At 40.4% G+C, this 18,226-nt stretch overlaps 1 protein-coding gene across 4 annotated transcripts in view; it reads right to left on the bottom strand.

Annotated features, from left to right (window-relative positions):
* The window catches only part of COL18A1 (collagen type XVIII alpha 1 chain), a 1,701,455-nt gene that overhangs the window by 658,381 nt on the left and 1,024,848 nt on the right, over positions 1-18,226 (bottom strand). For all 4 annotated transcript variants that reach the window (XM_044075903.1, XM_044075900.1, XM_044075901.1 and 1 more), the window contains one exon: positions 15,096-15,179. In XM_044075903.1, coding sequence (XP_043931838.1) covers positions 15,096-15,179 — 84 coding nt within the window. The remainder of the gene's footprint in view (positions 1-15,095; positions 15,180-18,226) is intronic.

Raw genomic sequence — 18,226 nt, 5'->3', positions numbered from 1 at the left:
GCAGCAAGAAAGACTGATGTAATGGCATCGGCTGCATGTATTATACCCCTGACGACCTGACATCATGGAAGAAGGGGCAGCAACCAACGCAGGACCCAAGACTTTGTTAATCAGGCCGACTGAGGGCAACCTGTCAGCAGATTACCCAAATGTAATGACTGCAATAGTGAAACATGAAAAACATCAAGGCTTTTATCCTATCTGTATAGATAGGTGTTTGAGACCCTGGATTTTCCTGGTCAAGAATCTCTGTGGTCTCTCCAGCTGCTGAATGTGCTTGGCAAGGTACATGCTGAAGTGGACAATGTACTTCATAATGGGTCTGATAAGGGAGGAGTACAAGGATGTTATGACCTCCTTGTTCCTGGATGAAATACCCTTACTTATGAGGTGGGCCATGTAGAAAGACTTCCATACAATGGAGGCAACATGGTGATCAAAAGTCAGATTGCTATCAACCTGGGTGCCTAAGCCCCTCACAACTGATTGTGTGCTTAGTACATTGTTATTAATGTGATAATCAGGGTGGACTCCATTTTCCCCAAAGGGGATAATGATGCATTTCTTGGCATTCAGTTTGAGAACATGCTTCTGGCACCAGTCATTAGTTTGGGTGAGGCCATCTTGGAGGATGTTCACATCATTAGAGGAATTTAAGACAATACCCAGCTTGCAGTCATCAGCAAACTTGGTCAGCCACAGACCACTGGTTTTGGCGTGCACTTCAGAAAAGTATATCCCAAACAGTAGAGGCCCCAAGACTGATTCTTGAAGTACTTTATGGGTCTACTAGTAGAGATGGCTTTACCAATTTTGACTGAGTAGGTTCTATTAGTGAGCCAGTTAGCTACCCATCTGGTAATATATGGGTTGATGCCTAGCTGGGAGAGTTTATCTATTATGCCAGCATGGAGAATAGTGTCAAAGGCTTTGGTTAGGTCAAGGTAGGTGGTGTGCACCGTCTTTCCCTCGTCCATGGCTTTGGTGACTGTTTCAAAGAAGTTGACCAAGTTTAACAGGCATGATCTCCCTTTGACAAAACCAAATTGTGTGGGGTCAAGCATTTGGAGACTGCCAATGTCCTTGTTTATAAGGTCCATTATAATGTGTTCCATGGACTTGCAGATCAGGCTAGTTAGGCTGATGGGCCTATAACTGCCTGGGTCAGTGGACACTCCACCTTTGTGCAGAGGGATCACAGTTGCTGTCTTCCATTTGGCTGGGACAAAGCCAGTGCTCAGCCAGTGCTCAGGCTTTGGTTGAATTGGGTGCCAAATGGAGCTGACAGCTCATGCCTGAGTTCATGTAGGATACAGCCAGGGATGTTGTCGGGTCCCATGCAGACTGTACTTTTTGCCTTTGAGAGGGCATTAAACACCTGCTCCCTGGTGATGAGGGGAAGGGAGGGGGGCAGGTGCTGGGGATGTCCTGATTTACTGATGGAGGACAGGGGGGTGAAGTTTTCATTGAACCTGTCTGCCAGCAGGTTGGCTATATCTACGGTGTTTGTGTATATGGTGTTAATGACCACCAGTTCAGAGCAGATTTGGGTGTTACCTTTCAGTCTGCGGACGTATGTGAAGAAGGCCTTGTGATTGTCCTTAGTGGCCAATTTGGACTCAAAGTTAGCCTTAGAGGATTTCACCAGTGACCTTATTTGTTTGTTCAGACAAAGGAGAGATTGCTTTTAACTTGGCACCTGCTCCTTCTTGGTCATGGACAGCAATTTTCTTTTACTTTTATTATAGAGTTTGTTTATTGCTGCTGTCCCCCAGACAGGTTTACCCGTCCTTGAGGAAGATGATTTGGTCCTGTCAGGTATTGCTGAGTCCGTACAGCTTTATAAGTGCTAATATAGTTTTTTTGATGTAGGCTTGGACATTAGTGCTAGTTCCAACTGAAGGGACGGTGTCTGAGAAGCTACTTATACCTGCTTTCAGGAGATTGTAGTCAGCTTTAGAAAGTTTGTTTGACCTTGACAAGGGGGAAATAAACACCTCTATCATGTTTCAGACCTGGACCCCTGTCAACTACAGTCCACTGCATTAACCCACTACACCATACAGATCTTCTTTCAAAGAAAAACAAGTAAAATCACAAGCTAGACGAATAGCCCCCTTTCATTAATGGATATTCAGGAATCCCTTAAGGAACTCTTTTACCAGCAAATCATTTGCCAGGGGCAGATAAAGAGCCAGACATGCCAAGAGGGCCAACATGTGTATCTTAACTGGGAAACAATACAGGTCTGATGCAAAAGGGTCTGACAGGTAAAGAACGAACAGTGACAGTGCTGCTTTGCTGGGGTTCTATCATCATCTCTTAAAGTTTCTCAGGTAGCAAAGGAGGTTGGGGTGTGCATAACAGAAAGGTTCATTCCATGAGGAACAGAAGACATCCAGCACATATGTTTTCCTTAATGAGCATCTTTTACAGACCTTTCTGAGCTGGGAGCTGTGCCTGGAGCAAACAGGTCGGTCTCTGGTACCCTGTGTGGTTTTGCTAGCCTTTTGAAGGTGGCTCTATTCAGATGCTGCTTGTGGCTGCTGTCAGTTTTCTGCTGATGGTAGCTGCTGTGCTGTTGAATTCTGTGTGTATGTATGATACCCTGAGACTACTGATAATGATTTTGACTCTCAAGCATGAATCACTACTTTGCAAAGCGCTACAAATATATACACACCCATAATTTTGTACATACTACATAACTGCAATATTGTCTATGGTCAGTAAGACTTCTGCTTTCCAGTGTACCTTTAAGGCTTGGAAAACCAGTATTACACCAACATTTCCTTGACTTAGATGGGTAGTGTCATCTGTGGATCCTGAAGGAGTTATTGTATGACCACCCCAACTGATGCATCTGTAATCAGGTTCCGACAGTGTCAGGTTGAAAAAGTGTCACCCCACATTTAGGTTCATAGGTTCATAGGTAAGTACTAGGCTATCTGCCCGAGGGCATCTATAAGCCTAGCCAGAATGTGTTGGCTTTCGCCGCCCCTTAGATTAGTTCCCAGTGCCTCGGTCCAGCAGAGCCATTAGTTCCCTGTGCCTCTGTCCAGCATAGCCACTGCAGTGATCCCCGGGGTAAATTTTCTGTTTCCCATCCACTCGTCAAGGTTTCTTTTGAAGAGTGTTAGTGAGGGGCTCTGCCTAATGTATATTGGAATCCTGTTCCAAAGCATGGGAAATCTCTGGGATGGGAATCTATCCCTCCAGCACATCCTATTTATCGGTGTGGTGAGGTTTAGATCCCTAGAGCGTGTGGCTCTTGGGGATTTGTTTTTTTTTTTTTAGGTGGAACATGTCCATCAATTCTGGGTTAAACATGGCCTTGTATGTCAGGCACACATCGCCTCTGAGTAGGCAGTATGCAACCGAGTACAGCTGGAGTTTCTTCAGTCGGGCTGCATAGGGCATATGTTTGAGGCCGGTAATCCTCTTGGTGAGGTACTTCTGTGGTCTTCCCAGCTGTTGCAGGTGTCTTGAAAGGTACATCCCAAATGGGGCGTTGTACTCTATGATGGGTCTGATGAGTGATGAGTAGAGGGGCACAATAACCTCTTTTGTTCTAGATGCAAACCCTTTTGTGAGGGTTTAACCTGATGTAGGAGATTCAAAAGATCATTCCTTTTATATACATGTGAGAATAGATAGCTATATCTCCAGGGAGAGTGAATGCCACTCCCACTTGGTCTCCAGATCCTAATGGATTTTCTGCATATGGATCTGACAGGACACCATAAGGATGGTGAATGCCATAAATCCCAGTATTCTAAGGAACTCCTCTGACATTGTGGATTTCCTCTGTGATTGGTATAGAAAAAAAATCTCATACAAATGTCACATTTTCTGATCACCAGAAGACCCTCAGTAACAAAAGGTTTGGGTGGCTCTGAGAAAGAACTGGGATATACTGGGTATCGGGCTGGAATCAAGGAGATGTGAGGAGAACACCAAGTTCTGTAAGCAGCTGAGGGTAAAATGGGGCTTCCTCTACAGCTATTTCTCAGACTGAGCTTGCAGTAAGCAGTCATCCAGTTATGGCTAGGCATGGATGCCCTTGCTTCTTAGGACTGTTATCACAGCCATGTATTTTGTGAACATTTTTGGAGCAGTAGAGAGCCCAAAAGACAAGGATATAAACTAGAAGTTGGTCTCTCCTGCGCTCAGAATGAGGAAAGTTTTTTTACAAAGACTAAAGTGCTAATCTTTTGTAAACTGGAGGTCATTTGTTTCGTGGACAACTAATAACATTTTTTTGTTTACTGAACTGTTTTTTTTTTTTTTTGGGGGGGGGGGGTGATTTTAATATGGTTACCTAGCTACATCCTTGCAATGTTACAAGGCTGGACATACCAAAGTTTGGAATAAAGCCATGTGATTATCAAGGGAAATCAGAACGAGATGAATACATCTTCCTTTTATACTTGTCCATGGCCTTTGATTTTTTGCTCAGACAGAAAGGTTGGAAAATTCCATGGTTTCTGGAACCTTTGCTGCTGAGGCATAAACGAATCTGCCTTAGGATGATTTTCCCACAAATTAATCATGTCACATCTTTACTGACCTGACAAAGGCTTCTAACTCTGTCCAGCATCCCAAACTCCTACAAAAGCTTACTTGATACAACCCCCCCCCCCCCCCGCAAAAAAAAAAACACTATCCTGGCTTGATAGCTGTCTAAGGGGATGCTCCTTCAAACATGGAATCAGAATCTCTATCACTTGGAATACGTTAGCCTGGAGCACAGTGGCTCAGTGTTAAGACTTCTGTCTCAAAGCTACTTGGCCACTGTTCACTTCTGACATCTAGTCATTGTCTGTGTGGAATTTCTATTTTTTCTTTCCATCTATCTGGGTTTCATTCAAGTTTCCTGCCGCCTTTGATGGTTGACTCTTGATTGGCAGAAGTAAAATCCACATGAAATATACTATATACTTGTGAGCACATACAAATATATATACATGTGTGTGTGCATGTGTATATATGTTTTGGCATTACTACATGTTGTACACTCATTTCTTTTTACACTAAGAACTTGGCTATCTGGACATCTTTGATTTTACCCACCAACATCAGCAACACTATTTAAACAACTCAGACATATTCATGCAAGGTTTGTTTCCAGTATGCCTTCCGCTAAATGTAAAAAAAAACAAAACAAAAAAAAACAAAGCCATGATTTTTGTACAGCCAGAGGTCCTTCTGTGGTATCAGGCAGTGGTCAGTCACACTTCAAATGGATTGGCAACTCAACTCATTCGACCAGTATACGTACCTGGGTTTTTGGCTTGACCAGCAAGTGACCCATGCCCCACACATCAAGGCAGTCTCTTATAAACTTACAGCTATCTCACCAATTCATTTTATTAACTCTTCAGAAAAAAAAAACACTATTGCAAAAGGTGTACTTTATCTTTGCTTTGGAATGTGTCCTCCCACTGTTAACAGCTGAATTCACCACTAACTGTAACAAGCCACAAGTTTTATTAAACAAGGTCTGCAGAAGATTTATGGCCTAATCACCCTGTCTGGGATATCACTATATCACTCAAAGCTAAACTACTGTCTTTTCCTAGGTAGCTAGCACTGCCAGCTGTTCTTTAATACACACACATTTTCCTAAACTAGTACCCCACCATTGGCTCCATACCCAGGATATAATCTTTCAGCTGTAGCACCCTGCTCATCAAATTCTAAAACTTTTAACCACCTAACCCATTTCTTCTCCCTAAATGCTGCATCAAAGCCTTGGATTCTTGGGCTCTAAAGCCTGAAACTCTCTTCTGTTAACAATCATGGCATTACCAGTTTTATCAGTTTAAAGCCAGATTATTCAGTCACTGTCCCTGAATACTGTGAGTTGCTATGTGAGTATATGATCCAATTTTCTAAACAAATATAATTTAGCAATACACTGTGCCATGTGTTAAGTATAGTCAAAGAACATCCACACACTGTCTGTAACTCCCATTACTACTTGGAATTGTTTTCACGAGTACCTTCCACGTACCACGTACATGAATGTTATCATTGAGCTATGCATCACTTACTGTATTCTGCTCTGTTTTTTCTGTAGCATTTAATGCCGAAACAAAAATACACATCTGATGCTCTCTATTCATTGTATAACTCTATTTCAAAAGCAATAAGGTTATTGCTGAAAAAACGTTACTGGGTTCATTCTACCTGCCTCAAATAAATAAGAACATAAAAATGGAGGGCAGGTTAGTTATGGTGATATGCCTTCTTGGTACAAAGGGACTGCTATGTTTGGTTATTCTTAGGCCAGGAAAACAGCATCAGTGAGGATAGGATCCATAAAGGAATGACCCTAAATTCAAGGTCAGCCTGCCTTGGGTAAGTAGTGATTGATTCTTCAATGAAAGGTAAAAATATGACCGACATGAGAAAAAGGTGTCAATGATGGCAAAGGTAATGGTCATGACAAAGATAACTTCCCAGTCCTTAAGGCCTTCCTGAAGGGGTGAGCTGGGGTGCTACCACAGTGAAGTCAGTGTAAGATTCATTATTATCTTATTAAGTTATCAATCAACGTGTATTTAAGGTAGTAAGGAAATCATTCTATGTTGTACATCTTGTAAGCAAGGCCATAGCAGTTAGGTCCAAGGGAGTCATCATTCCACTGTATTCTTCCTCATCAGACTCTTCATTCACAACATCCCCTTTAGTATGTACATGACCAGGCACATGAAATAACTGGAATGTCCACAGAGGTTCCTCACAAAAAGAACACAGAACATAAACAGCATGTCCTGTGCACATCACCCCAAAGCCCTATCTTTATACTCTTATTTTCTTGTTGAGGTTTGATCTATGCCTGGCATACAACTCATCCCTAGATCCCAATCGGATGGACCTTTTGCATATCAGCAAACCAAATAGCTTCAGAATTACTCAAATAAGGGATTTAAACTTTGCTTGTGACATAAGTAGGACATGTTGGAGGGATGATGCATCTATCTCCAAGTATTCCCCTTCTCTGTAACAGGCTTCTCATTCATGTGGCAAAAAGGCCTAAGTCTATTCAAGAGAAATCCGGAGCAGTGGATGGGAAATCAGAAATACTCCCTGGATCTAGCACTAATGTCTATAATGGACAGAGGCAGCCTGTAAAATTTGCCCAGGCTTACATACACCTGGTAAAATAACATCTATTTGCAAGGCATATTTGGGATGCTTGGCTAGGCTTATAAAGGATTCAGTAGTTGTTCGCCTAGCATACACTATGAACATATGAACCTATGTTAATATTTTTTGAAAAGAGGATATTCAGAATCCTCAGACCCTATGATAACTAAGAACTCTGAGGATGGGAAAAAAGACTATTGCTTGATTAACAGCTGCACAACACTTTCTCTAAGAAACAGCATGAGCATAAAAGGATCTACTGGCAGCCAGCAGAAACAGTGGCTAGCACAAAAGTGTTAAAGAGGGCAGCATGTACCAAAACTGTTATGTCACTTGGGGTGGAAGCTGACCTGAGCAAGCTCCTGTGATTATAATGACTTAATGAAGACTGTTTCCCTGCACTGTTTCAGCCATGTACCACCACACAATTACTCATAGCTTTGCATATTAATGGAGGTTAAGGAGACCCAAGAGAAGGAGTAATGAGATGAAAGAAGAATGCCATGAGCCTTGCCAGTGAGTGACTTATCCATGCAGGAAACGGGAGGACAACCAGCAAGACTTTGATTCAAGCCTGATGCAAAGCACTGTGGAACCTGCTTCATGTATGTTACTTATCAAGGCTAGCCAAGCAAGGCTGCTGACAGAAAGAGAGACAGACAGACAGAGAGGAGGAGAGAAAATGCAGACAGCAATGCCAGGATTTGCTCTTCCACTTGATATCCAGAGTAACCAACAACTGAACTGGTGGACAGTTCCACAATGCAATTCAAACTAAGGGAGATACTGGAGACAAGTGCAGCCAAAATAAACCTGCAACAGATCCAGGCCCCAAAAACGTAGTTTTGATCTCTGAATTGCTTAGTATGTCTCTGAAAGACTCAGGCACATGCAGAAGTGATAACACCTAAATGGTAAAAGATGGAGAATATGAGTTTCCTATGACTCCAGTGCTTGACAGGTAGATTTAACTAATAGCAATAGCAATCTCAAAAATTCGCTTTGGAACAAGACTACACAGATAACAACTACAGTGATATTGTAACAGTAGGAATTCCTGAATGGCCTTTGCTCCTTTTGCATTTAATCTGGGCACTTTTCTATAACAGACCACTTAGAAAGAAGTGAAAGGACTAAGCAAACAGAATGAAATAAGGACTGATGTTAGTACATATTCTCAAATAGGAATACCTACATAGGTTCATAGATATATACTAGACTAACAACTAATAGGACCTCTATAAGCCCAGATGTGCAACCCAAATGAGACCCACAAGTTTTATGTTTTAGACATTTAGATAGGGGTAATTTTTGCTGATGACATGATTTACTGTCTGCCTGTGTCCATTGGAGACATAGGTGCAAGACCAGGGGTGAATTTCTGATTTCCCATCCCTTGGTCCACGTTACACTTAAACAGATTTAAGAAGGGACTTTGTTTCACATGGATGGAGAATGCATTCTGGACAATGGGAATTCTCTGACATACGTATCTGTCTCTCCAACATGTCCTACTTATGTCACAAGCACAATTTAGGTTTTGGGATCTAGTAGTTTGGATGCTGTTTGTTTTGGAGATGTGCAAAAGGTTCATCAGAGTGGGGTCGTGGATGCCATGTAAGCTAGGCATAGATCACCTCTCAGTAGTCTGTAGGAGACTGAGTACAGAGACAGGGCTTTCAGACAATCTGCACAGGACATTGTACTTACACCCTGTATTCTGTTTGTAAGGAATCACTGCAGACATGCCAGTTGCTCTATGTGCTCAGTCATATACTGAAGGGGGCACTACTTCCATGGACCTAGATGCTATGCCCTTCCTTTTAAGTTGAGCAACACAGAATGATTTTCTTACTATCTTGGCCACATGTTGGTTTTTTTAGGTTGGGCTACTATCTACATGAGTTCCCAGATCTCTGACTAGTGAGTCAACTCTTAGAGGTGTTTTATCGAGGAAGTGGTTTCAAGGGGTGGCTAGCCTCCCAAAAGATACTAAAATGCATTTCTTTGCACTGAGTTTAAAGCCATGGTTTTGGCACCAGTCATTTATTTGTGTCTGACCTTTCTGTATGGTGTTTGTGTCTTGAGGGGATTATATGACTGCTCCCAGTTTGCAATCATCAGCAAATTTAGTTAACCGGAGGCCTTTGACTTCTGAGAAGTGGATGCCAAAGAGAAGTGGGCCTAGAATGAGCCCTGAGGGGCTCCACAGGTGTCTGGCCTCTTTGACGATGTGGTCTCACTGATCCTAATCTCCTGAGTCCTTTTGTGAGCCAGTGTAGTATATAGGGATTTATGCCTAATTCCATAAGTTTGTTAACAATGCCTGAGTGCAGTATTGTATCAAATGCCTTAGCCAGATTAAGGTAAGCAGGATCCACCATTTTACCCTTATCCATTGACAGGGTGACTTTTTCAAAGAAGTCCACCAGGCTCAGTAGGCATGGCCTATCTTTGATAAAGGTAAACTGGGATGGATCCAATATTTGGAGGTCTCCAGTGTTTTTGTTGCTTATTTACATGATAATTCTTTCCATGGTTTTGTGAAAAAAGACTAGTCAGACTAATGGTCTGTAGTTTCTAGGATCTATAATACAAATGGCTCACAATATGGCTCCAAAAATAAACAAACTTTATTATATGTCACAACCGGTAAGCACTTTCGTTCCAAATGAACTTCATCAGACCTGGTTGCTAAAACAAACCAACACCAAATAAATACTTAATAAAATCACCTGACCAATTGCATCTATGTTTTAACCCTTTCCTATTCAAAACTACTGTAAAATTTCTCTACCATTAATTCCTGGATAAACACATGCATTTAACTTAACCTGCCAACAATATTCTTTCCAGTTTAAATCCTCTTCATTATCCCACCTAGAAAGGAAATTTTTAACTTGATCTATTACTGAAAAGTTATAAATCACTTTTCCGTTAGGATGGCATAAAGAAGCACACTTGGCCAAAGCATTAGTAGGCTCTTTTCCTTCTACTGCGCTTAAATGCTCATAAATTCTAAAATAAAATCCACCGCTAGTTCTTCCTATATAAAATGCAGAACAAAGCTCACACAGAGCTATATAGACTACATGTTTAGACCTGCAATTAATGGTTGTCTTTTGCTAGGGGGTCTTAACCTCGAAATTAGCTGTATTGGACTTAATTAGCCCTCTTACCTACTTGTTTAATTTAATGAGAGTACTTATCTTTATGGGAGCTACACTTCCTGATTTTTGCCATGTTTTTTTTTTCTTTTGTTGCATAGCCTGGTTAATTTGGGATGGCACAAGAGACATTTGTTTTTGGAGTTAGTTTTGGGTTTACTTCTGGTAGGAACAAAACAAAAGCTATTGACGTGGTTGCACAGGGTTTCTGTGAATAATTCTGCATTGGCTGCTGTGTTCTGTGGGTTTGGAGGGGCACTGAATTTTGACAAACTATCACTTAATAAAAGGTAGTTTGTCTTTGAATAGTTCCTAACTGTTAGTAGAATTACTGGGGTTACTGAGCTGATTTTGATTTTGAAGGCGACAGCTTTATGGGCAGACCTTACTAGAGAGAACGTGACATTCTCTGGTGCACCATTCTCCCATATTTATGAGCATGAGGTGCAGTATGTTGGGGCTTTGAGTGAGCATATGTATTAACTGGTCAATGGTGTTCATATTTATGAAGTCCAGGAATCTCTGTGCCTGCAGAGCTGAGGCCATGTAGGATTCCCAATCTATAAAGGGGTAATTAAAGTACCACATGAGTAAGGTGTTTGGTTGGATAATAATCTCCAGTAGCTCTAAGTATGCTCTGTGTGTTTCCTGGGAAATGGAGGGTGACCTTTAACTGGCTAGGATATGATACAGGATTTTATCTATGTTGATCTGCACGTGGAGAAACTCCTGCATGTCATCCTGCTTAACCAGCTTTCAGGTATGCTTGTTATCGATGTATATTGATGGACATCCACCTTTAGCCCCTGCCTGTTCAGCTACTGCTATAAAAGTGTGGCAGGTACTGAAACCTTGGACTGCCAGGGTAATTTCTGCAGCTTTAAACCATGTCTCGGTAACTGCACAGATGTCTATATTCTCAAGTGTGAGGAGGGCTTGAAGGGAGTACAGTTTTTTGTTTAGGCTCCTGACATTGAGCAGTAACACCTTGAGGTTCACTTGAGTTGATTTTACTATGTCAATAGATTTGTCAATTTGGCATTGTCTAAAAATGACTTTATAGGGGTGGATAAAAATTTAGCCCGTATTTGAAAGCCTAGAGGGGACAACGTGGTCTGTTAACTATGTCCTCCCATGCTGATAAATATTGGATCCCCTTAGAATGAAACCAGCAACTCAGCCATATGTTAAAATCAATCATCTTTGTTTGTATTGTGGCATAATCCTCAGTAATGGTAATATGCTGCTCAATGCTAGGTTTACACCAGCCTGAGACACACTGTCCAAGAGCTCCACAATATCTCTCATCATATTTGCCCAGGGAGGTATGTCTCAGATCATTTATATCTACATGGATTATAATGGAATCATACTGGTAGCTGTGGTCTAATAACTTAAGTGCAGGTGTAATTTAAAAATCATGGCTGCAGATAGGCAACTAACCACCATCTTCTTCTTGTTCATCCTAGACAGAGGGGAATCAGTGTGTCTTACAATGGAGGTCCCTATGTATGACTAGTGTCCTGGAAAGTGTGCTTGTGTGGCTGTATGTGTGGTGTTAGCTATTGTTTTTGTTGAGTGCTTCTGGATTTGCTGAGGATAGCTGAAGATATGATCTGCAATGGGTTATCTAGGAGGTCTTTTTTGTTTAGGAAGATTGCATTTAGATGCCTCAGCATATGTAGGTGGTGTGTGCGTCTGTGTGTGTGTGTGTGTGTGTGTGTGTGTGTGTGTGTGTGTGTGTGTGTGTGTGTGTGTGTGTGTGTGTGTGTGTGTGTTGTGTGGTGGATGTTCTGTACATAGTTTTGAAATCCTAATGTGTGCTTGTATGCATGAGTTTAGCATCCAGTGATACTGTGTATGTACACATTTCACATACTATATCTGTTACTATAAGGATTAAATGGTTGAGTAAACATGAGAAAACTGCTAGATTCTTTCAAGATACCCATAACCACCAAGATGGCTGCAGAGAAGTATGGCCCTCTTTAAGAGAAATCTTGATGAGTGGATGGGCAATAGGAAGTTCATACCGGGGATCACTTCAGTGGCCTTGCTTGACAGGGACAGTGGGAACTAACTTTGGGCGGCATGATGTCAGTGAATCTTTTTGGGCTATGCTTGTATGGGCTCCTGGGCCGTTAGCCTAGTACACACCTATGAACCTATCCGTGTTGTATGGCGCTTTAATAGATGAGCTACAAGGGGGTGGTGTACTGGGGCTTACAGAAGGCTATTAAGAGTACTTTACTGAAGAAGAATAGGCTACTAAATACAAACTTATACTACACTGAATGGTAGTGCCACTGAACGTATGAACTAGCCACTCTAGCTACAAACAGTCTAACAGCAGCAACAGTGATAGGAAAAACACTTTTTTTCAGTAAAAGCATCAGTGGTGTGCAAATGTACAGCAGGGAAACAGCAACATTTGCTTAAAATCAGTTATACAAGTGCAATTCATCAGTCCAAATTATTTAGTTTTGCCTGGATGGCACTCGATGCAAGTAAAGCACTTCTAGAATGCAGGCTAAGCCAAGCTTTGCTGAGCTCTGTGGAAATGAGCACAGAGCCATGCAAACCAAAATATCACAATCCATAACAAACTAATGCATGGGTTTAATTTCAAGCAGTTTTTGTTTCTTTCTCATTTTTTTAAATGAACCAACAGATGCATGACATCCTCAGTGATGGGATTTATGAAAAGTCGCAGAAGAGAACAAAAGACAGATTCCCATATTCTTTACCTATCACTGAAGGCTTCTTGAAATAACATTAAGGGGTAATCCTTAACCTGGGGAAGTAGAAGTCTATGATTTTCTGAAAACATTTTGGGTGATCCCACAACGTAACACATTCAGAGTTACTGCTTATTCTTAATATTTTTAGCCTCTGTAGTAAAACGGATATTGTCTGTACGCAGCAATATACCAGTTTTATGTATTCAGCATTTACATCACTTCCATTACTGACCGTATTCATTCATTTTAATTGTTAGAGGCATATCTGACACTACAGTGAAGTACTGTTTATAGTCCATATTTAAACAAAAGTTCTGAAATATTTTTATGCAGTACATGTTTTAAAATTTGGCCAGAGATAAATCAGACAAAATTATAGTAAACATGAGTGCAGAGCACTTTAAAATCACAGACATCTGTGCAACAGGAAATAATTTTGTCTGAAAGATAGAAACAAATCTCACAAACTCTTTTAACATCAGCTGTTGGTACTCAAATAATGCTTTGCTTACATGACGTGTAGTATGCACAATAATATGTCTGTAATATTTTTCGATGTATACTTCCAGAGTAAGGATTCCCATTAAAAAAACAAAACAAAAAAAAAACTGTAGACAGAAAGAAGTACTGGCACAACATGACACTCTTTTCAATAGTTTTCAGGTGAATTACCTTAGTCAAACTGACCAGATAAAAGCTCAGAAGGGATCAATGCCTTTCTCAGATATATATTAAATGCTACTAAGTGGTACAAAATGTTGACTGCTATATGTGATATCCTTGTTTTAGATTAGTGTTTGGAGTTATCAAAGTATGGTGAGAGGAAGGCTTGTGGTAGTTCATGACTTTGCTACTGCAGTTATGCTGAAGCCAAATACCTACATTTTTGAAATGCATGCAAAAGAGCGAAGCAAGTGTTTTATCTGGGACTAAAACACATTCTACAGTACTGTTACTACTCTAATGACAAATGTGGTACTGATGTGCATAGAATCTACAGACAGGCTGGCTAGTCTGGGAGAACATTTCACAACTGACTGACTATTAAGTATTTATTAAAAATAACAAGTGGAGACCAAAACTTAGGTTAAGAAAAAGAAGGCTGTTTTTATAGGGGACTCGATCTGAAAAAAAACAGCATATTCCTCCATTCAACTCTTGGAGGTACAAACTAATCCAGGTAACAAGACATAATGAGATTTATCCAACTAGTATAGGAATGTACGAGAACAGAGAATACTAGATACAAAGGACTGGAAGGATGAAGAGAGCTTGAGGTAAGTTCTCTCTAGAGTCAGCAGTGACAATACTACTGTGTGATTCGTAATGAAGATGAAAGCAAACTGATATATATTTAGAAACAAAGTACATGGCTGCAGGAATACAGATTACACCATGTTGGAAGAACTGTGAATTAGAATGGGACAAAAGAAATAGGCAAGTTACAATTATTCAAATCATATAGCAGCACAAACATTGAATGGGGCTGAAAGCACAGTAAGGAGGAAGAGATCAACATGGTTAAGCAGAAAAATAAAATGGGAATTCAAAGCAAAGGAAAAGGGTTACCAAAAAGGATGTGCAAGGAATGCAGATGGGAGTACTAAGATACCAGACAGAGGACACGGGAGGTAAGAAAGGCCAAGATAAAGCAAAAGAGGGAATTAGCAATAGGAATATGAAAGAAAGAAGGCATTCCTTAGGTACATATGTAAAAATGAAAGTGGAAAGAGCTTTAGGGACTCTAAACAGATGCTGTGGAGTACAGTGAGGATGATGCATGGTAAGTCAGAACTGATGATGTATTTTACTTGTAAGACGAAAGCGCTAAACCTGTTTGACTTTTTACAACAGCAGTTTGTTTTTAAACTTTTTAAAGCTGTAAGACAATAAACACTTTGTGGATACAAGTTCTGGTCCCTTGAAGCACCTGGTTTATTTTATTTCTGGATTACCTACTGGGTTTGCTACCTTCCTGTCTTTTACAAGCTACAGTAAAAAGCCAAACACACAAGATGTCTTGAATACTCACTCCATCATTATCATCTTCCTCGTCTTCACATTGAACCTCTGCTGCAGCAGGGTTTCCTACAATCTTCAAGTCTCCAATCACACCCTGGGGGAAGGAAAAGACATTTGTTATAATGTCACACTTTGGCCAGTATATAACCTGATTTAACATGAAATAGAGAATGCATTTTCCAAAACATGTTTTAGATATAGCAAGAACCAAAAACTTACAACAGAGCAATTCAGTCTGTATAATGCATAAACTGGGCAATTACTAGATACTGCATTTTAAAACTATCCCTAGCTGGCACATTCTTTCCATTTTAATGTAAGCAAAAATGTGTTAACTTCCCAAAAATGGATCTATTACTTGTGACAGTCCTCTGTCCAAGCAGTGGTTCATGTCCCTGCCAAAGTAGCTGACACACACACTCTTTGAGGTTTGATTTATATACAAACATACACACACTCATGGGAAAGGCTGGCACAGGTTTACTAGCTATGTCTCCTTCTTCCCAGGCTATAAGGTAGTTTCCACTGACGCCAATCACTCTTATAAGCTACTTTTAAGGCCCTTACAATCGGTATACAATCCTACTGTGTAATGTTATTAATCCAAATGGTAGTCTGACCAAGAGCAAGGCTATTTAGAAGTGGCCTGTACAGTGTCACCAAACAGATATGCAAGTATTCTCAGAGCTTAAATATGTCTCACAATTATATCAGCCTCAAAGACAGGTTTAAATATATTTAATAATAAATAAAAGAAGAAGACAATACTCAGTAAGTAATCAGTTACATCAGAGTTCAAAAGCACAGTAAATATTTAAAACAACATTGCAGGACAGTCTCAAATAAATAAAGAAATCATATAAGCTATACTTTACTATACTCCTATCTGAATCTAAAAGAGGTACTCTGCCCCAAAAATGTACTTACTACAAGGCAAGTGCAGATGTTGTGATAATTGCTAAGTCAAAGACAAAATACAAAATGCACAGTCTCTCTCTGAGAGAGTTCTTAAATTAATAAATCAAATATTGCTGCTGGGATACATGCAGCATGACATCACTTGTTGTCACCTGACTCCAGTTCCCAGGCTAAACCCCCATAGTAGCATTTGCCATCTCCTTGTGCAAAATACATATCTCACAGATGTTTGCAGATCCTGGTAGTCATACAACAATAAAACACTTCTACACCTCAGACACTGTAATTACCTTTCTTTCAATACAATACAAAAAACTTCCAGCTCTAGACATCATGTCTTCTGTTGCACTGAAACTGAAAAATAACTTTTATACCACAATCGTAAAACAATTTAAATTCAACTTATTTTCTTGATTTTTTAAAAGTTAACCCTCTGTGTTCCAGTTTCCATTAAACATATACATCTAAACAGCTACAATAGTGCAGGTATATTCCTGTTCTATTCCAATAGGGCATGCTGTGGTTACATTTTAGCTCAGTACTTTACACATATTTCTGAACAAATCATATCTGTATTCACAAATGACACAGAATTATTTACAAAATTCCAGATAGCTGGGCTGGCAGTATTTGCCTATGTCACCCCCCCCCCCAAAAAAAAAAATTCAAGATAGTTTTTCAAGTGTCCCTTGAGAAACTTTGCTTGAGAAGGTTGGCTATCTGTGAATATCTCACCCCATTCCCTGTCTTGAGAGCCCATCTGTATTGGCATTGTTAACCCATTGCAGTGCTGCACTGTTATATCACATGCCTGCAACCCTAGGCTCCACCTTAGTAACTTGGCATTTTGCTGGCTGGCTCGATGTAGCCATGTTAAGGGATTGTGGTCAGTAACTACAATGAATTTCCTTCCATACAGATAAATCTGAAGTTTCTGCAGTGCCCACACTATAGCTAGACATTCCTTTTCTACAGCTGCATATCATTCCTCCCTGGTTTGGAGCCTACAACTGAGATATACCACTGGGTGGTCGGGTCTATATTGAATTAGCGAATGCTTAGAAAAGCGAACGCTAATTCATCGACCCCTTTTAAGGGAAAGCTTACAATTGAACACCCGGAACAGCGATTTGTTTCACAGGGAAAAAAATCACTGGGCCGGTTTCGGGAGTTTGCCATTTCCTCCACTGTGGTGCGATCTCGGAGTTGGTATATTTAAGTACGGGGGCACAGACCCCCCACATTAGGGAGTGTGGGGGCAAAGCCCCCCACATTATATAATGTTTTACGTTTTTTTTTTTTTTTGGAACAGCGATTTTTTTTCCCTGTGAAAAAAATCGCTGTTCCGGGTGTTTGAGATTTTAAGCTTTCACTTAAAAGGGGTCGATGAATTAGTGTTTGCTTTTCTAAGCATTTGCTGATTTAATATAGACCCAGGTGGTCTTCTCCCTCTGCAGAGACCTGGCATGGACCCTACCCCATGGTTTGAAGCATCCACTTGCACAACAAATTCTTTGCTGTAATCTGGACTGGCTAAAACAGGGGGTCCTCCCAAAGCTCCTTTAAGCTTCTGGAATGCCTGCTCACATTGCTCATCTTCTGAGTGACAAAGTCACAAAAGGAGGTGTAACAAAAGACAAAGTCACAAAAGGAGGTGTAACAAAAGACGAAGTCATAAAATGATGTAACAAAAGACAAAGTCACAAAAAGAAGTAACAAAAGTGGTTGCCTGCTGAGATTCACCTTCATAAATCAACTGACAAAAGCTGATTTAAGTATACTTTTCTCTGCACTTATTTAAGATTAGAAATTTTTAGATAATTGTTATATATAATATAATACAGGGAGATAATACTCCCTGTCTCTAGCAGCAGTTAGTTGCCTGAAGTGTGAAAAAGTGTAGCCATCTGGATACATTGAAAGTTGTTAGACTGCCTTTGAAATTCTGTGTTAACTTAGCTTGGGGGGGGGTTCTGCTTGCATTATAACCTGTGCTGGTCACATTTTTTAATCATTCTGCTCATCTTCCGAGTGGCTGGCTGCTGAGATTCACCTGCATAAATCAACTTACAAAAGCTGATTTAAATATACTTTTCTCTGCACTTATTTAAGATTAGAAATTTGTAGATAATTTTTATATATAATATAATACAGGGAGATAATACTCCCTGTCTCTAGCTGCAGTTAGTCTCCCACCCCCTTCCCTGTTCTTGTAGTGGTATT

This window comes from Protopterus annectens, chromosome 6.part1, assembly GCF_019279795.1.
Source record: "Protopterus annectens isolate FY-2018-M chromosome 6.part1, PAN1.0, whole genome shotgun sequence".
In the NCBI taxonomy this organism is placed as follows: domain Eukaryota; kingdom Metazoa; phylum Chordata; order Ceratodontiformes; family Protopteridae; genus Protopterus; species Protopterus annectens.
The sequence above is the reverse complement of the archived record's forward strand: the minus strand, read 5'-3'. Positions and strand labels throughout refer to the sequence as shown.